This window comes from Rhododendron vialii, chromosome 11a, assembly GCF_030253575.1.
Source record: "Rhododendron vialii isolate Sample 1 chromosome 11a, ASM3025357v1".
Classification (NCBI taxonomy): Eukaryota; Viridiplantae; Streptophyta; class Magnoliopsida; order Ericales; family Ericaceae; genus Rhododendron; species Rhododendron vialii.
Genome location: NC_080567.1, coordinates 15,129,870 through 15,156,762, shown reverse-complemented (window position 1 = coordinate 15,156,762; position 26,893 = coordinate 15,129,870). Strand labels below are relative to the sequence as shown.

Sequence of the window (26,893 nt, the reverse complement as noted above, 5' to 3'; positions counted from 1 at the left end):
TGCATAGGATAGGTGGATTTTGGCCTGGAACCTTCCCTTGTGATAGCCTATCGGGTTTACTGCCAAACCAGTGTGCGGTCCCGCTTTGAACTGTTCTGCCGCCGATGTAAACCGAGACAACAAACGTCACACAGAACTTCTCCTAACGTAGTTCAGTTCTCACTATTGGGTTCATTTTGGCCATGACACCCCTTTCCTAGTTCTGCAAGTATTTTCTCAAGAATTTTGCCACAATTCTCAAAGAAGCGGACCCAATTCATACTAACATAGGTGACCTTCATATAAAGAGTATCTTGCCATACCCCGCCTGGCAACCCAGCGCATAGGAGTCATTAAAAGCAATGCTTAACCTCTTTCCATTTGCAGGCATCACTGTTCTACACCATTGGAATGGGCAGGAGACCGAGTCTCCTCAGTGATCGTTCTCGGCTATTCGCGAAAGATAGTCTCATTGAACCTAGATCTTGGGATCTCCAGTCAACTAGGTTGGCTACCCCTGCGGTACCTATGAGCGTAGTGGCTTTAGCCCCATCCCTTTCGATGCTTGCTCAATTAGCTCTTGGTTTAACCCTTTTGTTAGCAGATCCGCAATATTGTCTTTTGACCTCACATAGTCAATAGCAACAACCCCACTTGAGAGTAGTTGACTAATGGTATTATGTCTACGTCGAATATGTCTAGACTTACCATTATACATATTACTCTGTGCCCTACCAATTACAGATTGACTGTCGCAATGGATACTAATCGCTAGCATAGGTTTCGGCCATCTTGGAATATCCTCCAAAAATTGACGAAGCCAATCGGCCTCCTCAGACGCTTTATCTAGAGCGATAAACTCTAATTCCATTGTTGAACGTGCTATACACGTCTGTTTGGAGGATTTTCAAGAAACGGCTGCACCACCAAGTATAAAGACATATCCACTTGTGGATTTTGAGTCCTTCATATATGATATCCAATTCGCATCACAATACCCTTCCAGTACTGCTGGATATCTGGTGTAGTCCAACCCCAGATCACGAGTATACCTCAAATAGTGCAAAACCCTAACTATTGCCTTTCAGTGATCACGACCTGGATTACTCGTGTATCTGCTCAGTCTGCTGATTGAGGAAGCTATATCGGGCCTTGTACAACTCATCAAGTACATCAGGCTCTCAATTATCCGAGAATACTCTAATTGAGATATGCCTTCCCCCCCCCCCCCCCCCCCCACCCCACATTCTTGGATAAATGTAGAATTAAATCCACAGGGGTTCTTGCGACACTTGAATCAGACGGGTTGAACTTCTCAAGAATCTTGTCAACGTAGTGTGTCTGAGACAGCGCAAGTCCGACAGATGTTCTGGTGATCTTGACACCCAGAATGACATCTGCAAGGCCCATATCCTTCATCTCAAACTTTGAGTTTAACATATCTTTGGTAGACTGAATGACCCTTTCATTGCTACCAACAATGAGCATGTCATCAACGTAGAGACACAAAATGACGTACCATTCGTCTATGTCTTTGACGTAAACACATTTGTCACATTCGTTGATCTTGAAGCCACTTGACAACACAGCATTGTCAAATTTCTCATGCCATTGTTTCGGTGCTTGCTTTAGACCATACAATGATCTAACAAGCCTACATACTTTCCTTTCTTGGCCTGGCATGGAAAAACCCTTAGGTTGTTCCATGTAGATCTCTTCATCTAAATCTCCGTTCAAGAAAGCTATTTTTACATCCATTTGATGTATCTCAAGGTTACGCAAATCTGCGATCGCGATGATCATCTGGATGGAAGTAACCCTTGAGACTGGTGAGTAAGTATCAAAGTAATCTAGGCCTTCTTTTTCTCTGTATCCAACAAGCCTAGCTTTGTACTTATCAATTGACCCATCTGCTTTCATCTTCCTTTTGAAGATCCATTTGTAGCCGAGAGGCTTACTACCTTGTGGCAAATCCACCAATTCCCATATATGGTTTTGTATTATAAAGTCAATCTCACTCTTAATGGCCTCTTTCCACAAAGGACCCTCAGGGTAGCTTCTAGCTTCCTAGTACGTCCGAGGCTCATTTTCTACCAGATAAGTCAGAAAATCTGGACCAAAAGATGTTGATGTTCTAGCTCGCTTGCTACTTCGTGGTTCAACATCAACTTCTTCTTCTTGGCTTTGTTTGCTTTCATTAGCCGGATGCAAGGTCCGTTTAGCAAAACTTGACTCTTCAATGGATCTATAAGGGAATATGTGTTCAAAAAACATTGCATTCCTTGACTCCATGAGAGTATTCTTGTGAATATCTTGTATATCTGACTCATACACAAGAAATCGATAGGCACTACTATCATATGCATAACCGATGAACACACAATCAACGGTTTTAGGGCCTATCTTCTCCTTCTTAGGAGGAGGTACAGCCACCTTCGCTAGACAACCCCATGTTCGTAAGAATGTATAGGTAGGCTTTCTACCCTTAAACAATTCATACAGGGTTTTACCAACATCTTTGTGAGGTATTTTATTGGGGATGTAATTAGCGGTGAGAACAGCATCTCCCCACATGTTCTGAGGCAACCCAGAACTGATCAACATTGCATTCATCATATCCTTCAATGTACGATTATTGCGCTCAGCAATTCCGTTAGTCTGAGGCGAATAAGGTGCCATGGTGTTGAAAAATGTATGCATTATAATTTGTTGGAAAATTATATGTATCTCTATTAATTATTTTGATGATTAATTCAACGATATTTTTATTCGGCAAATATAAAATTATCGAAAAGTCCTTTCACGGACTAAATATTTTCGTAACCTTGAAAAATAGCATAAAGTCTCGGATTCAATGATTAATAGTCACATAGACTTATTGTGCTCAACACGTGCTTTAACGGATTTATTTAGACGAATTTTTGAGCTACAGGTTGACGAACCGACTGTCAGACCAGAGGAGTATGTCTACCGGAGGGCACCGGACGACCGCCTGGTCGACCGCTCGGACGACCGGCCAAAGCGAATTTCGTCCAGTTGTGCATTTCCAGATCTAAATCCAACGGCTCAAATTAAACTCCAATGGCAGGATTTGAAGTACAACGGCTAGAGAGTAGAACCAGGGGCATAAAGCACTTGAATTGATTATTGATTCATCACAACAAAAGCTCTAACACTTTCCAAGCAAAAAGATTTTGCTCTTTTCTCTCCCACAGCCAAGATCAGCAATCTCATTCTCTTACACTGTCATATTTCTCTTTTATGAGATAAACCTTGATTGTTTGTTGTGAGCTTTCATCTTCTTATCATTGCTCTCAAATTGTAACCCTAAGTGAGTGATTGAGAGACATCACTTGTAATCTTAGAAGACCAAAATCTAGTAGGATTTTGGGTGTTTGTTTTTGAGAGGTTTTCGGAGAAAACTTTTGCGGTTGTGCTAGCTCCTTGGGAAAGCTAGAGGCATATGGTTTTTGTAAGCACCCGCAAGACTTACAAGTTGTAATCTTTTAAAGATTAGTGGAACCTTCAAGTAATTGCTTGAGGAGAAGTGGAGTAGGCCGGACCGTGGACAAATCCGGACCGAACCACTATAAACGGGTTTTATCTCTTTTTTTCTCTCATTCTATTTGATTGCATACTTATTGTTTGCATATATTGTTAGAGATAAATTTTTATCGGTGATTATTACTAGCAATCCTATTCACACCCCCCCCCCCCCCCCCCCCCCCCGCCTTTAGGTTGCATAATTTGGGTAACACATGGTTTCATAGATAATCCCATGTTGGGCACAGAATTCTCCAAACGGTGACTAAAATTCACCACCACGATCGCTTCTGACCACCTTAATTTTTCTGCTCAGTTGATTCTCAACCTGAGTCTTGTAATGAGCAAATTTGTCCAAGGCTTTATCCTTGCTTTTCAGCAAATACACATAGCAAAACCGAGTGCTATCATCGATAAAAGTAATGAAATACTTGTTACCGGCCCAAGTTTGGGCATATTTCAGATCACACACATCAATGTGGATTAAACCCAAAGGCTCTATGCTTCTTTGTACGGCTTTGAAAGATGCTCTCGACATTTTAGCCTATACACAAGTCTCACATTTGTGTTTCTTATCAAATTGGAAAGCTGGAATATGGTCCAAGTTAATTAATCTACACATAGAATTGTAATTAACATGACCTAGTCTACCATGCCACAAAAAGGAAGACTCAAGCACATAACCAACAGGGGATTTCTTTTTATTGATACAGTCATTACATTCATCTTAAAGAGACCATCGGTCATGTAACCTTTCCCTACATACATTCCAGTTTTAGTCAGAGTGACCCTATCAGCCTCGAAAACTAGGCGAAAGCCATGCTTGCTCAACAGCAAACCAGAAACCAAATTCTTACGAATATCTGGCACAAACAACATATTATTCAGAGTCAAATCTTTTCCCGAAGTCATCTTCAGGACCACTTTCCCTTGTCCTGCAACATCTGAGGTAGTTGAATTCCCCATATATAGCATCTCACCGTTATCAACCGGCTCGAAGGTAGTGAACAACTGCCTGTCACAATAGATATAACGTGTAGCCTCAGTGTCTACCCACCATTCCTACATGGTTTGAACCAACCATGTTCACTTCAAATACCATAGCCGAGAGGTTGATATAAGACACTCCTGCCTCCACCTGAGCCAAGTGAGCCTGAGTGCGAGGATTAGGTGGCTTTTTACACTCCGAAGCTTTATGCCCGAACTTGTTGCAGTTGAAGCATGTACCCTGAAACTTCTCGTTCTATTTCTTGGCAACACCACCTCTCAGTCCCAGATTGACACTCTTGTCCTTCTGTTTACCAGCTTGCTTGTCAGAACGCCTATCATTTTGGTTTTTCCTCACACCGAAAGATTAACCATGCTCTATCATAGTTGCATTGGCCATGTAGAAGGCCTTTGCACTCCTATCCATTCCCCGATTCTCCTCTTCAATACGGAGCTTGATGAAAAGAGCCTCTAAGGTCATCCTGCTTATTCTTGAACATGAGATAGCTCTTGAATTCTTTCCATGCTGGGGGTAGCTTGTGGATGACCGCAGCCACCTAGAATGCTTCACTCAGAATCATCCCTTCAGTCCTGATCTCATTGAGCAGGAGCTACAGCTCTTGGACTTGGATTGCCACAGACTTGGAGTCCACCATCATATAATCAAGGAACCGGCCCACAACAAACTTTTTGGACCCAGCACCCTCGATCTTGTATTTTCTGTCTAAGGAATCCCACAACTCCTTAGCCGACGGAGCCTCGCCATACACAGAATACAGTGAATCATCTAGAGCATTCAGAATATAATTCTTGCACATGTAGTCAAGCTCTTTCCATATGGCCACATCAATTCGCTTCTGAGTGTCAGGATCGTCCTCAGCAATAACAGGTGCTTCCTCGACAAGCCACATTGCCAAGTTCAAGGTGGTGAGATAGAACATCTTCTGTTGCCATCTTTTGAAGTCGACCCCGACAAATTTGCTCGGCCTCTCCACATGAGACATTGGAACATTGGGAATCCAAGGAATAGGAGCATGAGTTGGAACATTTCCGTTGACACTACCAGTCTCTTTGTCTTTGCCATTAACCGTAGTTTTTCCTTGCTCAGTTGTCATGTTTTCCTGAAATTAGAAACAACCACATATAAGAGAACAAATCTCAATCTCAAAACAACAAGCTATACATGCATAGATTAACAATCTATCAAATAAGCTAAGTCTGACATCCCCCACAATACCACGTACCTCGGGGGTCCCAGGGGGTGCGCCCCCTGGCGGGGGTCTCAGGGGGCCGTTCCCCCTGACGGGGGTCTTGGGGGCAGCACCCCCAGGCGGGAGTCTGAGGGCTGACCCTCAGTGAGGATCGACCAGGTCGTGGGGGTCCAGGGGGTTGTGCCCCCGAAAGGTAAACGGTATACACAATCTGCTACTAGCAAGACTGTGGCCATCCGACTTCCCCTACTGCTAAACAGCGTAATCTGGGTACTGGCTTATACCACACAGGCCGTGTACCGAGGCTGAGTGAATCATGCCTACCACTAGCTTAATCACTTCAGGCAAAGCACGCCGGGCCGCAAGCCACCTCTAGCTAATTCCACGCCAAGTACCCAAACTGCATCCGCCAAGCAAATCATAACAGTGGGATCAAGGCATGGTGATGTCAAGGCAGAAGCCAAGTAGATCACCCCAGAGGCCAACCAAAATTTATCCAAGGCCAAGCCGCGCACGACTGCCTTAGGCTTTCTATTTATCCCATCATCGAACAGTGGCCATGTCGCGCACGACAGGCCATGGCCGAAGCCAAACGGGTCTGTTATCATATCACGTTTCGATCCATCAAACATTTTGTGGTATCATAATCTCATATGAATCACCAATCAATCTGCCGAGCAGATTGATTAAACCTCTTACACCAGTGGTACTCCACCACGTTTCTATCCAGTCATGAATCTGTTCTTGCAACTCAAACATTAGTACAAACAAAAACTGTTTTCTGAAATTCGATGCCGATCAATGATCAAAAATCTTTCTTAAGCTTGTTGGGAAAAATTCGGCAATAACGAAAATTCCAGAGAACAATTTCATTGATAACTTACAATTACATGATTGAACAAATACAAATTACATAAGCAATAGACAGATTATAGAGAACGAGATACAAACATAATTTTTTGGATCGAAACCGAGTCCTGTGTGATACCACAGTCTCCTTAAGAAAGATTCGCCGCCTACCGTGGGTGCTGTAGGTTGCGTCGGCGACTTCCTCCCAGGGTTGGCTCGGCTAAACCACAAGTCGTCGGAACACCGCCGTCAACTGCCTCGGCAAACTAACTACTGCCTGTCTCTCTCTCACATAAAGAATGAATTTCAGAGCTCTCAGAGTTGGTGAATTTCCTGGTGCAGAATGAAGAATGGACTGCCCATTATATACAGCTCTGAAGTCTCTGTAATAGCTAGGAAATGAATATGGAAAATTAATTTCTTAGCCTTGAATAGGGGAGAATCTATATACAAAACTGCTAGAATAAATAGCAGGTGCAAATGCCAGCATTAACCTCTATTCATGGAGCATTATTCTACCAAAAACTACTGGAAAATTATCATTCATTAATTTTGGAAATTTTCCAACAGACACCTCACCTAGATTTGTGAGGGCAAAATCGTCCTAAAACACCCGGATTAGCCAACGACAAGGGTACCTCCTGTCGTTACAAATCCACCCTCCAACCGGATGTGTAATCCGCCTCCATGCAAATCTACCTGCGCACAAGAGATGCCAAAGACTGGAGATGGTGTGGGGCCAGGATTGCAAACCAGGGCTCTTGCCAAATCCACCCTCATCTCTGGCATCCAAACAGACCGTTAGTGGCTTAACTTGTAATGACTTAATGGCTTAACTTGTTATGGATTTTCTTTATCACATGTTATGCTTTTACACAGTTACTTCTTTCAGGAAGCTATATAAATATTTTAATTTTAGGTGTTAAGTTTGTGCAAGTCTGATTGATGCAATGCCTAGTTATTCTCTATTATTGTTGGATTTTGTTAATACTGCAGCTGGATTTTTCGCCCTCTCCTTCACATAGAAGAGATCAAAGATAGTCTAGTCTTACCATTTTGGATTTGGTTTACTCTTTCTTTGTGAGTACTGGAAGTTAAAAGTTACGATTTCTAGATTTGCCTCATAATTCTAGTATTTCCTTGTTTTATCTGATCTTATGGAGAAATAACACATGAGTACCGAATGCATCTCTGTCTTTTGCGTTTAAATGTAACCCTGTCACTCTTCATTTGTCTGCAAATAACAAAATTGAAGAGAGTTGATGGGTATTTGATCTGTTAAATATTTTTCAAACTATTTTCTAGAAATAAGAGTTAATTTGTAAAAAAATTCAACAAATTCCAAATAGAGATGGATCAAACAATCAGACAGGTTTATAGATCTGAGTGATTAGGAGCTGGAATTATTATCTCGAATTTTTAGTTCACAACTTTTTTTACTCGCAGCAACCTCTACGATTGATCTAACAAGTTGCACATCTGCCACTTTTTTGGTGTGAGTTGGCGGACTTGTCTGTCCTTACTATCGCTTGGCCAATCAGAACCAATTAGAATGTGAAGCATACATATTTTCAAACGTCATAAACTGAACATTTTTCTTAAAAATTGATTCAACCAACTACAAAAATAGATCAAATTAGGCAACGACTAACAACACTTTTGAACTACAGGAATGTATAGCAAATGACATAACAAAAGTATGGCAAAAGCTGTTTTTCCTTGAATTTTCTCTCTTTTCTTGCTCTGAAATTCAATTCCTCAATGGATGTGGAGGATAATCAATGACTACACAAACAAGTCAATTACCTGGAAAAAAAAAATGGATTACAAATAGGAATTAATATTTCTGCATATCACCTCCAACATACTTGGTACTTACAGAACCAATTCATTATGAGAATACACATGTAGATAAACCATCAAAATTCCCTTGACATCTACAATACATTATAGTATTATGACATTTCTAACCGTCTTACAAGAAACTGCTAATTTCTGGATATCTTGGAGACGGATTGAGTTGCTAGACAGCAAAACCTACTGGGAGGTTACCATAATCTCACACAGTATGATAGGCACCCATGAATACATCTCCAAGAATCCTGCATACCAAACAGGCTTAGCTTTATTCACATAAGCCATAATGAATATATCAGCAAACATAGACTAGGCAGATATAGGTCATGTATAGTTGTTTAATCAGAAAAATTAGGGGGAAATCCAGTTGGTTGACGGGATTTGAAATTTATTTTTGAGGATTTTGGTAGAAAAAAAAAACCATTTCTAAGAAAATACAAAAAAGAAGTTCCCAAATTCTCGGAGAGCATTTCTGTACTAAAAAAAAGAAAGCCAAAAACCGACATAAAAATGATGAGTGTTTATGTTTTCAAATACAATTTCTATGTGTGTTGTTGCAAAAAGACAAAATGTGGCAGATACTTATGATTTTTACTTTGCTTTTATTTTCACGATTGTGGATTAAGAACATGAAGGCTAGTAGATCCAAAGGGAACATACAACAGAGGACCACGAGGTAGAGGCACATCCAAAGCAATAAAGCCACTAAGGCAGATAGAATTCGGGCCTTCTTTAGTTTTCAGAAATCTACTGGAATAAATCAAGCAGTCAGAGTTAAAAGACTAAGAAATTACTGGAAAAAAAAAAAAAAAAAAGGATTGAAAAATTAGTCTGAACTAGGGAAATAGCAAGTGCTAAGCAAGAAGCCTGAACCTTTTGTGCCTCCTTTTAATTACTATATATATTCCCTTTTCAGTCCTAGGGTAGAACCACAGTATGAGTAAAAGACAATCTCTACGCGAAGCATTACATTTTCATGTCCCTAATGCACCCCCATCAGCACGATTCCACACTGAAATCTCAAGGCGGCACGATCATGCAGCTATGACGTTGTTGGAAAAATGGTTTCGAACCATTAGTGTTTGAATGAGAAATTGTCTCCTAATGACGGGTTGGTTGAAGAATGGTAAAAGTTCTGTCCAAAATATTTGGGAACTAATGTGGTGATTATTTTCAATTAATGTTCGGACCAATAAACTAGTGTTAGTTTGTTTTCTTAAGAGCCGACTATGAGGTGTATTGCACTCCATAGTTTTCCAAAAGTCAGTGGACGCTCACCATTTGGTTCCAAACGGTTTCAGAGAAAGCCATTCTAACTACACCTTGTAGTGCGGCATCTCGGCGTTCGGCAATCAACGGTCCACATCTCATTATCTCACTTCGGCCCCGGTAAATGTGAACCGGTCACTGTCAAGATGGACGTACGGCCGAGATGCCGAACTACAACATGTAGTGTGGCTTTCATCCTACACCACCCCCGGATCCGGTAAAAGAATCTTCTAGAGGTGAGTAATTTAAGCTGAGGTGTCGGCACTCAGGGCCGGCCCTGACAATTGGGTTGCCCACGTACTATTAAGTCAAAAAAATAAAATGACACACAAGTCAGGAAAAAATAAACCTAGGTTACATTGTACTTCTAGCTTGAACTACATCAATAAAATCACAATCGAAATATAACCCCGGTCATAGTGCTTTTTGATTAGTTCGGTCAAATTTAAGAACAAACATATCATTGCATATTTTAAGATGCAAAATTGTTCAATTGAGTTATCGTAGTAACTTATCCAAGAATTCATGTTCGATTGAGATCATTGTCAATCCACTTAGTCTATCTATCTTGTGACATGATACTAGGAAAGTAAATTTTTATAAAACTTCAACTTCGGATAGCTAAAAAATACAGGAGTTCTTTTACCAAAATTATAAAATACAAAAATTTTAGAACTGGTATTCACACCCCTTTTTTGATATCCACACTTCCTTTTTTATTTTTTAGTGTTGACATTATATTTTTTTTTCTAAAAGACAAAAAAGGGAGTGTGGATAAATGAGTGAATATCAATTCCCAAATTCAAACTAAAATGATACAAAAATAAGCATAAAAGAATACGATTGTAAGAGTTTGTTTTTAACAAAATAAGAAAGTTTGCTTCATATTTTAAGTATGGTTTGTGTTTAAAAAAATTGATGATTTTAAGAGTTTATTTTTAACAAAATAAGAAAGTTTGCTTCATATTTGAAGTATGATTTTGTGTAAAAAAATTTGATAAATCGTGTTAGCTCACTCATTTTTTTTTAAAAAAATTCTATTCCGAATTCTTTTAATCAAATTTAAGAACATATCACTTTTACATTATTGTTAAGTTTGTTAAATGCGAACTTTCTAAGAAAGTAATTGAGTAGTGTGACTTTCGTAAAATTGTGGATTGAAAAGGAAAAAAGAGAGAGCCATAAATAACAAAAATAAAGAAAGAAAGGGAAATAAAGGCCTCAAACCTTGCTCACTTGGGATGCTAAGAGCATCAGCAGTGGAATAAGCAAATGTGAATAATTAAAATATGTCACATCAGATTTTGATTATCATTTAGAGGTTGCTAAAGTTAGCAATGTCAAATACCAAATTGGTTATTTTTTGCCCATAATCAAAATCAATGGGCCCTCAAACTTTTTTCCTTCATTTCATGCATATTTTTTGAAAAAACGGTTTTTGAAGGAAAAAAAAAAGCAGTTTATGTTAGAAACAGTTTTTCAAAAAACACACTTTGTTCACTTAAAAACTGTAAATATAATTTTGAGAAATTTTGAATGAATTATATTTAAACAAATAGTTTTGAAAATTTTGAAACTATAAATACAGTTTTTTAAAAACAGATTTTGTGTAAAAAACAGTTTTCTATAAAAGAGTTTTAAATTTTCAAAAACAGATTTTTGAAAAACACACTTTATTTACTTATAGTTTTTAAAAATTTTGAAAAAATTAATTTTTGTAAAAAAAAAACTCTAAAAAAAACAGAAAAAAAGATCTGAAAGTTACAGTTTTGTAAAATTATTTTTTATAAACATTGTTGAGAGAGAGAGAGAGAGAGAGAGAGAGGGAGAGAGAGAGAGAGAGAGAGAGAGAGAGAGAGAGAGAGTGAATGGAAGTGAGAATGTTTTTGTGTAAGGCCATCCACAGTGGTATAATCAAAAATGGATAACCAAAAGTTGACACATCAGCTTTTGATTATTCACTTAAGAGATTGCTAAGCTTAACAATGTTGAGGTTCACAATGGTCACTTCTAGTCCATAACCAAAATAAGGGGTCCACTACAATTTCACACAATCTCTCTATCCCCTTTTGTTTCCCGCCATTCACTTTCCTCCATTACGTTTTTTTTTTTTGGCAAAAATATATCGAATATATGGTGTTCTTCCTAGTGTTATCTATCAAAACAACACCGATTTTTTTTTTCTTCCTATTCCTATAGCCTATATCACAAATCCACTACTCTCTTAATCTTTCAAAAAAAAAATCAGATGTGTTCTTAAATTTGGAAAAGAATGCAAGGTTCTTCCTTTTTTTTTTTTTTTGCAAGGTTCTTTGTTTACTCAACCATAGGGGGAGGAACAAAAAAATGAATAACCACTTTTTAGTGGAAAAAATCAATTTTTTTTTTTGCTAAAAAGTGATCATTTATCAAAATACTTGGGTAAAAGTAAAAAAAAAAAAAAACTCTTTTCCCGATTCCTCTCGTTGAGACGAATCAATAACCTATAAAAGTTTGGCGCAAAACTAAAAAATGCGAAAAAAATTCAAATAAAGATAATTTTCAGATTTAAGTTAAGTTTAAGTTAAATTCATAAGAATGCAGCCTAAAATAGAAACGTAAAAGAAGAGTAAAATACCTTAATCCAGCAACGATGAGTTAAATTATAGATGATCGAGAAATATGAGCTTCACTTTTGAAGGAAAAGAAAGAGAAACAGTTTGTGGTTGAAGTGAAGAAGATATAAAGCAAGTGAAGAAGAGAAGAATAAAATAGTAGTTGAAATGCATGTGTATATAAATTTTGGAATTAGTTAACTTATGTAATGTGGGGTTCACAAATTTTGATTATTGAAAAAGGTTGCTAGTTTTGGTTATTCAAAGCCCAAAATTTGATTATTTCTAAGGATGTTGCTAAGTTTGATTATACCATTGTGAGCCATTTTTGCACTAATATTTTTAACTTTAACAACAATTATCTTTTGGTTATACCACTGTGGATGGCCTAATGTTGGTGTACTTGATTGAGAAATAAAATTTGGCTATTGACAAAATATTACTAGCTTTGATTATTGAAAAGCCAAAATTTGATGAGTTATCAAGAGGTTGCTAGGTTTGATTATTCCAATGTGAACACTTTTTTAATCCAACATTGTTAACTTTAATAATTTTTTATTTTGATTATTCCACTATGGATGCGCTACGAGCATCCACAGTGGTATAATCAAAACTAAAATGTTGCTAAGCTTAACAACATTTGCTCAAAAAAGAGCTCACTGTGGAATAATCAAATTTAGCAACCTCTTAGCAACTCATCAAATTTTGGCCCTTTGATAATCAAAACTAACAACTTTTTGCCAATAATCAAATTTAGTTGTCTCAATATTTTCTCAATCAAGTACATTATCATTACACAAAAACATTCTCTCTCTCTTCCATTTTCAACATATTTCTATGAAAAATACTTTTAAAAAGATTATATTTTTTTTGCAAAAACTTTTTTTTTATTAAAACTTTTTTTTCAAAAACTGTTCTTTTTAAAAAAAAAAAAACTTTTTTCAAAACTTTTTTTTATTCAAAAACTTTTTTTTTCTTTTTCCCGAAAACTATTTTTTTTAATCAAAGTTTTCAAAAAACTATTTTCTCTTTTTCTAATAACCTGTTTTTATTAGTTTAAAACCTGTTTTAAAAAAATTGTTTTCTTTCACAATTTTTAAATTTTTATAAATTGAAAATGTGATGTGACAAGTTTTGGTTATTCAAATTTAATTGTACCATTGTAGACCTCTACATTGCTAACTTTAGCAACCTCTTAAATGCATAATCAAAAGATGATGTGGCAATTTTTGATTATTGACTTTTGGTTATTCCATTGTGGATGCTCTAAGTAACCATCGACCTTGGAGGAAAGTAAATTATATGCATCAGTCATGATATTTATATATTACCTAAAATATCTTTTTTGGTTGTCCCAGCCCAGTAGATTGTCCAAGCCGACAGCTTATTGGGCTTACCTCCGGGCTGGCCTTGTGGGCACGACAGGGGTTGCACAGTGGGGCTCTTGCACTGTCGTTGCGATTGGGATTAAGTGTTTTTAGTCAATTCATTTATATGCAATCATTAGTCTGGTCAACTCTTTTTCAGAGACAAACCAATACCATACCTATATATGCATACCAATACATATTCACCTTGGTATTTCTTATAACTATAATTATTAAGGTTGTAAATTACTCATATTATAGTTATAATAGTGAAGATGATTAAGGCCCCATTCTAAAAACCTTCTTAAAAAATAAGCAGCTTATTTCACATTTTCAAACTAAAAACCAATGTAAATGAAAAAAAAAATTCAATTTTTTTTCCACCATTTAAAAGATCTCAATGAGATCTATCAAATAAGATTCATATTTATAAAAAAATTATTTGCGTAAACATATGATTTTTAAGCTTGAAATTATCTTCTTAAAAAATAAGTACTTATTTTGAGTTCGGGAACGGGACTAATTCTAAATGGATACTATGGTTTTGAAAAATAAATTGGAAATGAAATTTTAAGAGGGCTATGCTTGGAAATAAAATTTTAAGGGGGGTGGAATTGAGAATTTGAAATGAAGCCCAGCCAAAATCCGACCCAACCCGATGCATGTGCTGCCGTAGGTCCGGCTTAGAGCTGTAAGTACAACATAGTAATTGGAAAAACGACCACACCATAACAATCCCCACCTTCAAAACCCTAAACCCTTAAAATTCATTTTCCCCAGCCCCCCAGTGCTAGTAGTAGCCTCCACTTCCTTACCCTAAGATTAGGCTAGCAATAGGAGTGAGAGTAAAACTCCCTCCTATATTCCTTTACCCCGAAACCCTAATCTCACTCACAGACTCAGACTGAAGAAGACAACAAACACCCTCCATTCCAACCACCTCAGCGATGGCCGATGTAGACCTCAATCATTCCGGGAAGAAGAAAAAGAAGTCCAAATCCAAAGACGAACAAACCCCACCACCCGCCGCCGCCGCCGCCGACGCAACCACCGATGATTACCTCATAAAACCCCAGAGCTTCACCCCTTCAGTCAACACATCCGACTGGCCCATACTCTTGAAGAACTACGATCGCCTCAACGTGCGAACCGGACACTACACCCCCCTCCCCTCCGGTTACTCCCCTCTCAAGCGCCCGCTCGCCGAGTACATCAGGTACGGTGTCCTCAACCTAGACAAACCCGCCAACCCTTCCTCCCACGAGGTCGTGGCCTGGATCAAACGCATCCTCCGGGTCGAGAAAACGGGTCACTCCGGAACCCTCGACCCGAAAGTCACCGGTAACCTAATCGTCTGCGTGGACCGGGCCACCCGGCTCGTTAAGTCCCAGCAGGGTGCCGGCAAAGAGTACGTGTGCATCGCTCGATTGCACTCGGAGGTTCCAGACACGGCCAAGGTGGCCCGGGCGCTGGAAACCCTAACCGGAGCGGTCTTCCAGCGCCCGCCGCTTATCTCGGCTGTCAAAAGGCAGCTTAGGATTAGGACTATTTATGAGGCTAAGCTGCTTGAGTATGATGTGAATAGGCATTTGGTTGTGTTCTGGATATCTTGTGAAGCTGGGACTTATGTGAGGACCATGTGTGTCCATTTAGGATTGATTTTGGGTGTGGGAGGGCACATGCAGGAGCTGAGGAGGGTTAGGTCTGGGATTATGGGGGAGAAGGATAACATGGTGACGATGCACGATGTTATGGATGCTCAGTGGATGTATGATAATTATAGGGATGAGACGTATTTGAGGAGGGTGATAATGCCGCTGGAGGTTCTGTTGACGAGTTATAAGAGGTTGGTTGTGAAAGATTCGGCCGTGAATGCGATTTGCTATGGGGCGAAGTTGATGATACCGGGGTTGTTGAGGTTCGAGAATGATGTTGAGGTTGGGGAGGAGGTTGTGTTGATGACAACTAAAGGGGAGGCAATCGCTTTGGGTATTGCGGAGATGACTACGGCTGTGATGGCGACTTGCGATCATGGTGTGGTTGCGAAGATTAAGAGGGTGGTGATGGATAGGGATACGTATCCAAGGAAGTGGGGGTTGGGGCCTAGGGCCTCGATGAAGAAGAAGCTGATTTCGGAGGGGAAGTTGGATAAGCATGGGAAGCCGACTGAGAGCACCCCGGCTGAGTGGTCGAGGAATTTGATTGCTCTTCCCGCTGGAGGGGATTCTGTGGTTGCTAGTCTTGCTGCTGGGAGTGAGCCAGTGGCGGCGGTTACAGAGGTTGCTACAGTGGAGGGAGAGAAGAAAAAGAAGAAAAAGCATAAGGATAAGGAAGATGATGAGGAGGGGCGTAAGAGGAAAGTGGAGGAGGTTGATGGTAGCCCTGCGCCACATGTTGCAAAGAAGGTGAAGGCTGATGGAGATAAGGAAACAGCAGAGCTGAAAGAGGAAATTGAACTGAAGGAAGAGAAGAAGAAGAAGAAGAAAAAGAACAAAGAAGCTGATGAAGAGGTAACTCCAGATGTGGAGAAGGCTAAGAAGGAGAAGAAGAAGGACAAAGTGAAGGATGCAGTTGGTTCGTCGGATGAGGAGAAATCGGAGAAGAAGAAGAAGAAGAAGAAGAAGAGCAAAGATGCTGAGAATGGCGGTACTGATGATGGGGCAAACAAAAGCGAGAAGGAGAAGAAGAAAAAGAAGAATAAAAACTCCGAACAAGATTAGATGAAGTATTGCGGCTTTGATCAAGAAAATACTCATAAATGTATGTTTACTGTTGCCTCATCTAATTTGCAAGGGTGGTTCAAAGATTTTGTGATCTTTTGCCCTTTTCTGGACAACTATTGTTTTCTTTTATCTTCTTGTATCAGAATGTTGTTTTCTTTGTTTGGATTAGTAATTTGGTTTTGAGTTTGTGTTTTGTTTTTCACTGCTAGCCTCAGTTATTCTGTCATGGCTAATTGATGGCTTGGTTTATTTAGATATGATTAGTGGTTTCATCAAACAGTACATCTCTGGGCATGTTTCTCCAGGTACTTATTTGGTACATATCCCAGTCCACTGATGTGAAAATCATGTGGATTGTAATTCTTAGTGGATAGGTATTCATTTTGTGCATTGATTTGAATGCTCTATATTTGGTGTCTCCCAAAGGACAAATCATCCGAAATAAGAATTTAATTGTTGAAAGGAAAATTTCGTTTTTTGGTGTCCGGAAAATCAGCCATTTCCTGTTACTGAAAAGGACTATCAAGCCGAATAAAGAGACTCAAAGTAATCCCATACCAGTTTAAAGTCATAAATTTGCCTCGTCAATGCTTCTACTGTATCGTTCCGAAGTCATCACCATCTGGTTACCGTAATGACGTAATGTTCTAGTGCGCCACTTAGTATAGAATCTCAGGTACTGATCTGGTCTTTCTACGTACAACTCCTCAATCCTCGACTCCTTTTCTCCTTATCAGTTGCTATTTTACTTATTTTGAATCTTTAGACCCTTGTACTTATGACCCGTCGAACAACAAGCCTCCCTTTCACTGACCAGACAATTTTTTATGCAATTCACATTTCTTCGGCATTGAGACAAGGGTACCATTGGCCTTCTGATCTGATGTGGTTATAGCCTGGCAAATTAGCAATGATCTATAGTTTTTTTTTCCCTCTTTTTTCACCCAATACTCGTGACATTTTGAGTTGAAGTGGATGGGTTTGCTTTTGGCCAGAATACTACTTGAACATTCGAAGAAAGAATTGTTACTGCACTGCTATGTAAGTATAGACCTGACCGGGAAGCCTGATCTTACTCCGATTGGTCGGGGGTAAGTATAGACCGCTTGTAGATTGTCTACTTTGTGAAAATGTGGTGCAGCTTATGTTTGATTGTCTACCATGGAAGTTCCAATTCTGGGTGAATCTTAAAGTCATTACCTAAGTAATGGATTGCCTCGGCGAGTCCCCTAGTTGACTTTCATTTGCACAAGGTAGGATGTTACACATCTCACGTATGTTTTACAGTTTACTGCCTTGACACATGTTAGTTGCCAAGATGCTATTCGTCAAAGTAATAATTTACATTCAATGGTGTGACCATTGAGCTGGTTCAAGTTTTTGCACAGATTTGTAAACACTTTTGGTTTCGGGCATCTGATTTTGTACTTGCTCTTTTGGTTTGCATATGTAGTGTCTGTCTGAAACTGTTGTAGTCCACGATATCAGACACAAGCGCGCGCGCACACACATAGTTAAGTTAAACATTTTGATGAAAGGTCTCTGTAAAGCTGGTTGCAGGCCCAACGAATACAGCCCTATTAGCCTATTAGGTCAAATGGACCTTCGAGTCGTTTGATTCAATTGGCCAGGATATTAATTATCTTGTAAGGCGTCCATAGTATTCCCCTGTTGCTTTTACCTTTCCATAGCCAAATGCATTCGAGGGTGAAATTTACTATCCTCCCCTCATTATGAAGGTTGAATGAGAAAGGATAGGTTTGTATCCTATTCAATGTTATCTACCCTGGTGATTACGTTTTGGAACCCACGTTCGGAGATCCGGTAAGCCTACGTTCCAAATATGTGTGTTTAGCAATTTCAAAGTTCTTATAAAGCTAGAGAGATTGAAGCTTTAGCAAGACAAATTACAAGAACAGTGGTCACAATGTTCCAAATATGTGTGTTTAGCAATTTCAAAGTTCTTATAAAGCTAGAGAGATTGAAGCTTTAGCAAGACAAATTACAAGAACAGTGGTCACAATGCTTCTCGAAAAATATGTTTTATTCGAATTTAAAGACCATCAATACTCTATTATATTGGACATATATTTGTTTAAATTAGACCAAATTAGAACATTTCAGTATTTTAGTCTATAGAAGCCTATCCCTACGGTACAACAATTTAGGGCATGTGACCTTTCGCGTTTTCCTCTTCCTTTTCATTATCATACCTTGAACAATTCGCGTTCAAGGTAACACAGATTTTAACTTTTGAGATCAAGGCATTTATGTACACCCTCTGGTGCAATTTGAATAAAGTTATAGTACTAAGTTGTTGGGAGAGAGAGCTTAAATGTTGATAATGGACTGTGTAGCCAGGCTCGGGCTAGTGAGTTGCTTCAACATTTGGTTGACATTTTAGCGTCTGGTGTTTTCAAATGTCGTGCATTTACGATTAATCTGATTTTACAGTTTGTCTGGTGCTAGAGGTGATTGCGGTGAGCTGGAAGTTGGGCTCTGGTGGTGGTTGTTGAGTGCGAGTGCTGGAAGTTGGGCTCCAGTGTTGACCAGACGTGGGTGGTGTTACTTCTCAAAACCACAAGGTCAAGGGTTCAAGGCTTGGTAAAGGCCAAGATCCAAAAAGAACAAGGAAGTTGGGCTCCGGTGGTGGTTGTTGAGTGCGAGTGCTGGTCGTGTTATGAATCTCAAAAATTGTGAATAAAATAAGCTGGATCCATTAGGAACCATTGCAAACAATGGTGTGCTATTTTCACTTATCCAGAAAGTGGTTAAATGCAGCTTGTATATTCAGTAGAGATCTAAAATATGGTTAGTCTAAATCTAATTTTGGACAGATCAAGCAGCATATTTTTGGCATTGCTTTTTAGTACTTCTTTGCAAGTAGGTGTCAACAACCAGGGCAGTCGCCCAAGGGTCATATGCACCACTTTTATGGTGAGAGGTCTTGAGTTTGAGCATATGGATGAGCGTCAACAACTCTCTTGTAGTACTCTAACTAACTAACTGACCAAATTGAGTTGCCTTAAAAATGCTCAATATTAGTTGCTTTTCATGATTTTTTTTTTGTTTTCTTTTTTTCGTAAATTTTGCAGGAGCAATCATTCGGTTCAACAAGAGGAATTAGAAAATGTAAAAATAATAAGGAAAATTCTAAAATCAGCACAATGGGCTGACAATAATAAATGTGTGAATGTGTATTAAATAGTGTAAAAAGTACACAGAAATATGTGTTTTCCTTGTCTTCTAGTATATTTATCATCAGCCCAGTGGGCTGACAATAGCAAGACCTAAATAATAAATCGAATTTGAATAAAATTCAGATAGGACAACTCTATAGACAATTGTTGCAAACTTTTCCCGTCTTTAGTGAATTGTTTGTTTCTTTTGTCGTAAATTTTTACTTTTAGTCTTCTATCATCAAGGGTAATGACCGATCCAAAAATTTAACATAAATCTAACAAAAACCAAAAAAAAAGAAAAAGAAAAATACCAAAGCAATTATATAGGGAGAAAAAATTAGAATAGGAGTGGGCATATGACATATTTTCGGTCCCATTTCTATTTGAAGGTCCAAATCTGCCAAGCACGGCCCAATCTGTAATCAGAGAAAGAAACCTCATGTATGGATCTCAAATTTTTGGGAAAATGACAGCCCATGACATGTTTTGATAATTAATACCCGCCAAGGACAAAGCTAAGAACATTTGTTAATGCTGAAAATGTTCTTAGCGGGTATTAATTATCAAAACACGTTTTTGGCCGTCATTTTCCCCAAATTTTTCAACGAAAATGAAAAGAAAACAAATGAAATCGTTTTTGTATGTCGATCTTATACAAATCATACAACAAAATGGAAAGAAAACAAATAAAATCATCATCTTGTTTGTACCTATTCCTTTTCTGAACTACAGCAAAGAAAAATCTTCTTCTTTACGACTTTGTTTCAATAATTACCCTTTTTTTCCATACCCATATCTAACCGAAGATGCTGCCAAGCACCCCGGTAGAATGAGTTCTCTCAGATCCACAGTGATTTGAGTTGTCTAATCTGGGCCATTATATCCATGATGACTATATATATGTACACAACTTAGAAACAGTTGGATACGGTCCAAACCGAAATCCATATTCTCCATGTATATAAAGAATCCTAACTGCAAAGATTTTGAGCACAGGTCAAGGTTTTTTCTCTCCCTCCCTTATTCTTCCTCAGATCCCATCTCTCTCTACCCCACCGAGCATTTGATTGCAAGGGCGGAGTCAAGATTTAAGCTCGAGGGGGGCCAACTTAATAGACATATATTTATCTAAGCGTATTCTTATCGTATCACATATAATTTTTCTTTGATATTGATACTTTTGTTCATTGAAATTATTCTAGCCAAATGTAGTAAAAGCATATGAATCATTTTGTTCTATTTATTTAGGCTACTAGAACACTCACATTCTTATTTTTGAAAGAATTTTATGTAAAAAATAACCTTCTTTTATTAAATCAAACCAAATTTATTTAGATTATAAGAAGCTATTATTCTAGTAACATCAATAAGCATTCTTTTTTGGGTAAATCGCTTGAAATAAAAAATAAAAAAAAGCCAACCGAATATACAGCCTACAAATGGCATACATTAGGAGGAAAGAAAGAAAAGAAAAGAGAAAAGGAAAAAATGAAAATGACATTACTAATGCCAAAGATGGCTACATTGACTAAAATATGAGAAACGAGATAGCTAGAATATTGCATGGCCACATGCTTGATTCCGATCTATCCGAGATAACAAAGAAAGGAAGCATCATCAGCCGCGAACACATCAATAAGCATTCTCTTTTTTTGAGAGTTCATAGTATCACGAATGAGGCTATCATGCCTCATTTCAAAATATAATAAGTTTTAAAAATAATATAAAGCAAAATTAGATTTAATGAGCATCAACCTAGCTTATAACTAACCTCTTAATTTAGTTATTTTTTGCATTAGTAAATGAAAAAAAAAAAAAAAAGTATCTTGTATGAATCTATTTTTGTAACTTCACTAACCAAAATTTCTATCTCCATCCATGCTCGCATGAGGTGTGAACCTTTCGCCCGAAATGATGGGTTGATACTTCATGTTACATGATCATGAAGTAACTTAAAATACTTATTGGACATTTCATAAAATATTTTCAACACATCCGATTACCTGGTAATAGTCAAATTCACAATATATGAAAATCTTCAATTTTTGTATAATTATCTGTAGTATCCAATATTTACTATACAAAATTAATAGAAAGTACATGAAGTGAAAAAAGACTCTAGTTAAGGGAAAGCAATTTTACATTGAAGTATCTCTCTTTCATAAAGATCCACTAAACCTGCTATTAGTGTCAACTGTGTTTTGATCATCAGTGTCAACTATCAACCAGTAACATTTAGCGCGTGTTTCTCGTCCTTCGATCTTCAATGGAACAAAGGAACCCGTCTATAGGGACGGACGAAGATGATACTAATGGGGTACCGATGGGCACACGGAGTCCACTTCAAGTCCCATACGGATGATTCAAGTTATTTAATAATTTTAAAAAGAATACAAGTGGGCTCGTGAAAAATTAGCTCAATCTAATATGTGTAGGTGCTCGATTTAATCTTCTATTTTTTTTCATTTGGAGCTTATTTTTTACAGCCCACTTGGTTTTTTTTAACTTATTGAACGACTCCGTACGGAATCCGAAGTAGGCCCCGCGTACCCATCAATACCCATCGGTATTGTAACGACCCTGATTTTTGGTAAATAAAAATTTCGTTAAATAGTTGAATTTTATTCTAATTACTTGGATTTCATTTAAAATTCTTTTTTTTAATTCCTAATAATCCGTCATAATTAGATTTAAGTCCTTTAAAATTATATTTCTTGACTAGAAGTCCAACATGGGAAGTAGAATTAGTTTTCAACCGACTAGTTAGAGGAACCGAACTACCAAATCAACTAATTACAATTCTCTAATCCTGGATGAACCTTTTAGACCAACTTTGAACCTTATGAACCTTTTAGACCTAGGAAGTAATCATTTCACTTCATGACTAGTCAATTCTTGACTTTATTCCTCATCATTACATCTTCCATGTGTATCTTCTCTCTTTACCCATTGAACGATAGTTGTTAGGAAAATTCTTATCATTTGGGTAATAGGTTTTGTTTTCAACCATTTAGTTAGGCAAACCTAAGTACCAATTGACTTAGTTACCTATCCCTAGCATTTAAGAACCATTGGACAACGATAGTCATCATGATACTTCCAAAAGTAGCACTCATGACTTAGTGTAATCATGACTATGATCACTTTCTAGGAAATGATTAACCATTGGTCCATAGGATTACCTTTAGAAGCCTAACCTTAATCATTACATTCCTTAAAACCTATTAGGGCTATTTGGACCTAAGTATACCTAGTATATATATGTATAGATATATGTATGATTGCTAGGGGAAGTATTGTCCATTAGATATTGACTAACTCTTGAGAGCCTTAACTAATATCATTACTCTTTCCTAACCTTGTAAAGTCTACTTAGACCTAAACCTCCATAGTCTTAAACATACATATATATATATTAGGCACATGGGAGAAAGGGGGGAGAGAGAGAGGGAGGGAGAGAAAGGCCGAGAGAGAGGCCGAGAGAGAGGCCGAGAGAGAGAGAGAGAGAGAGAGAGAGAGAGAGAGAGAGAGGTGCATGTGTGTGCTTTGAGGTTTGTACACTTGCACAAGCTACCTCTTTAGTCCTATTTTAGCCTTGAGTCCAATTGACTAGAACTCATTCTAGTCTTTCACAAGCATAGAATCCTAGCCCTTAATCATCCTAGATTGCTTTCAAACTAGCCTTTGATTACCCTATGATTTGACTACAACCTAGACCTAGGAATGACTAAACATGGAAGGCTGTACTTTAGCCTAATTAAACCCTACCCTAGACTTACAAGACTTGCTAACCTAGACCATGAGGACCTAGATTCACCTAGAAAGCACAAGATCCTAATTAGGTTATAACCTTAAGCCTAAAAAGATTGGACAAGACAAGTCATGGAAGACTTGACATGCTTTCAAAGCATGAAATGACAACTCAATGGAGCAAAATCCATGGGGTAAAGAGAGAGGGAGATGGCCGGCCAAGAGAGGGGAGGGAGAACCCAATATTTTGCTATAAATAGGACCTCATTCTCACCATTCAACCCACACATTCATCCTTCAACTTCTCTCTAGAAATCTTGTGTTCTTGCCTTGTTCTTGAGTTGTTCTTGAGTTTTTCAAGAATTTCATCCTAGGCCGCCACTAAACCACCACTCGACCACCCTTTCGATCCAAAAAGTTTAGTAGTATAGTCAAGATTTAGTTTCTAGAGAAACTTTTCTCTTTCGAAGCGCTACCGTAAGCCTTCCGTAGGACGTTACTCCGTTCGATCGCTGACCTTCTTTTCGTAGCCATCCTACCGCCAAGAAGAACGGTAGATTTTTCCGTCCTTATTACCTCTAAGTATAATATCCCTAACCGTTTTCTTTAAATATATAAGATTATCTATCACCTATACGGTTTGAAATGCATGATAGTTAACAACTTGTTTTCGCTAATGGAAGTATGAGCATGTTGAATAAATGACTTTTACTCTAATAAATATATGTTGTTTTGAACTTCCCACAAAGGAGGAAAGAACGATTTTTCAAAAGATAAGACTTTATCGTCGATAGATGTATTCATATTTTGATCTTTAGGATGGTTATGAGCATGTATCATGAATTGTTTATATTACTTGTCTTGTTGTAAAGCATAAGTGATTTTCACTCCAAAGGCGTCCGTACATGTGGCGTTATGCTTTAAGTAGGAATTTGAGCATGATTAGTAATATAGAGTTGGATGATCTTGTTAGTTAGTTTCAATATTACAATGAATGATGTATGATTACGTATGTGAAAAGTCTTATCACGAAGTCGTTGCATGAAAACGAGACACGGAAATCGAGAAAGTAGAAACATGACACCTAAGGTGTGGTTAATAAAAGGCGTGTTTTGAAAGGTGAAATATTTTGGAAACCGCAATGTGGCCGGACGTAGTAGCCCATTGTGTGATGTGTGTTTTATGTGTCAATGGGAACCCGATGCGGCGGAACCATTGTGAGGATACTCGGAAGACCGGAACGGCGGAACCGAGGTTGAGTGTGTTAAAATAACGATTTTGGAAATGTTGATTTGGTTAATGAAAGGTGGAACCAGTGACACGGTCTACGAAATGGCGCGTAGGAGAAACTCGAAAATCATGGACACCAACGATAGTAAATAGTGAATGTGGATGTGTCATTGTTAACTGTTTGATATGCATGTACTAAGTAGAATTTGCCCTAAAGTGTGTAAGTTAAAGGTTAGTGGGTAGGGGTTATTCTATTGAGTTTTTGTAGCTCATGGTGTTACCTTTAATGACTCTTACATATTATATTGGTGGCGACGCTGGTATAATGTGTCAGATCTTATAGATGAAGGGGGTGAACTCTACACCTTGGAGGCTTTTGGAGCCGAGGAGCTGGCCAGAATGGAGGAACAAGCGGAGCAGTAGATAGAAATCCTAGTTCCCCCTTGTTTGTTGAATAAAAGTTCTTGTGTTAAGATTATGATGTAATATCGAGCCAGACTCTATTTAGATTTCAATAAAAAAAATTTATTTAACGTTCCCAAAATTAGGGGCGTTACAGGTATCGTCTTCGTCGGTCCCTTTAGCTTTTTAATTAGAAGCTAGTGAGCATGTCAATTGCTAACCATTTTGAGGGGGGAAAGAGGGTTTTGGAATGCGGTAAGGTTACATATCCCACTTGTTTAAACTAATTTTTAGACAACCAATGGCGCGCTGCAGTTGGTCAGGTCTCTTACATATCATTAAGAGGTTAACAGTTCAAATCTTCCCACATGCTTATGGGTGTTATTCTCTTTGTATTTGTTGAAATTATCCCACTTGTTTATACTAATTTTGAGACAACCAACGGCGCTAGCGCGCAGTTGGTCAGGTCTCTTACATATCATTAAGAGGTTAACGGTTCAAATCTCCCCACTTGCTTATGGATGTTATTCTCTTTGCATTTGTTGAGATTATTTCTACCCCTAGTTGGTTGGACTTATATTGATTGTGGATTTGTTTTCAGTTTCATGTAATTCTTATTACTTGTAATTCTTCTACCATTTGACAAAATAAAAAATAAAAAATAAGAAAAACTAATTTTCAGACGAACAAAATTACAAGTACAGAAACTTGCAGCGGTATACCTTACTCCAACTCTACCTCAACTCCTAAACCTGCAATGAAAGTTATGAACCATTTAAATTCTTCAACTTTTTGGCAGAACATCTCCAATTCCTCTCCATTGTACAGAATGTGTGGAGGAAATAATCTTGGGAAATCAAATGTAGTGTGTTTGTGAAAAACCTAAAACTCCTTTTAAGTGGAATTTAAAAGGCTGAACTCTCATAAATTGAGTGGCATCTGTAACAGAGTTTTGGCTGTCCAAAAAGAGTTGGATGTGGTCCAAAGTGAACTGGGAATTTAACCCCAATCAGCCCCTTTCACATTCAAGAGAGAGAGCTCTGTATAAGCAATATATCTCTCTTGCTTGAGCTGAAGAAAGCTTTGCCAGGCAAAAATCTAGGATTCAACAGCTCAAGCTTGGGGACCAATGCTCCTCTTTTTTCTTCAAGACAGTTAGCAATCTTAGAAATTGAAGCAGGATTGCTAGTTGGGTTCTTGAGAATGGCACTATCACTCAGATATCTCTCAAGTGAAAAATACATTTGTAAGCTTTTATTCCAATCTGTTAGGCACTCCACATCCTAGTGCTTACACAGGTTCTTCCAGAATCCAACAGGTTATCAGTAGGAAATTTTCTACTCCCCAAAGTTTTGATATCGTGTCTGAAGTTTCTAATCAAGAAATTAAGGAAACATTTTGGTCCCTCAATCCTCAAAAATCCCCTGGCCCTGATGGGTACATTGCTGCTTTCTTCCCCAAAGCTTAGCCCATTGTGGGACACGGCACAAGGTCACTGCTGTTAGACTATTCTTTAGGTCTGGACAGCTTCTTAAAAATGCCAATTCAGCCCTCATTGCTTGGTTCCTAAGGTGCCAAGTCCTACCAAAGTAGGAGATTATAGACCTATCTTCTGCTGTAACACAATATACAAACGCGTTGCAAAAATCCTTGCAGATAGGATTCAAGTAATCCTCCCTTTTCTTATTGACCCTGCTCAGTCAGGATTTGTCAAAGAAAGAAGGATTGCAGATAATATCTTTTTGACTCGAGAACTTATGAGGGGATATCATAAGAATTCCCCCCTCTCCAAAGTGTGCTATGAAAGTTGACATAATGAAAGTTTATGATAACGTAAGATGGGAATTTCTTTGGGATCTACTGTACCCAATGAATTTCACCCTCAAATGATAAAGAAAGACTCAAAACCTATTCCATCGGCAAACCAACCAAAAGAAAGACTCAAAAAGA

At 38.2% G+C, this 26,893-nt stretch overlaps 1 protein-coding gene across 1 annotated transcript; it reads left to right on the top strand.

The window, feature by feature from the left end:
* Nucleotides 1–14,403: 14,403 nt before the first annotated feature.
* LOC131308597 (H/ACA ribonucleoprotein complex subunit 4) lies at nt 14,404–16,581 on the top strand. Its single transcript, XM_058335557.1, has one exon. It carries the CDS (start codon nt 14,604–14,606, stop codon nt 16,374–16,376), a length of 1,773 nt encoding a protein of 590 aa, XP_058191540.1. The 5' UTR covers nt 14,404–14,603; the 3' UTR covers nt 16,377–16,581.
* Nucleotides 16,582–26,893: the final 10,312 nt, after the last annotated feature.

Excerpts from the sequence above, each read along its gene's own strand:
- LOC131308597 (XM_058335557.1), top strand. The coding sequence starts at position 14,604 with ATGGCCGATGTAGACCTCAATCATTCCGGGAAGAAGAAAAAGAAGTCC.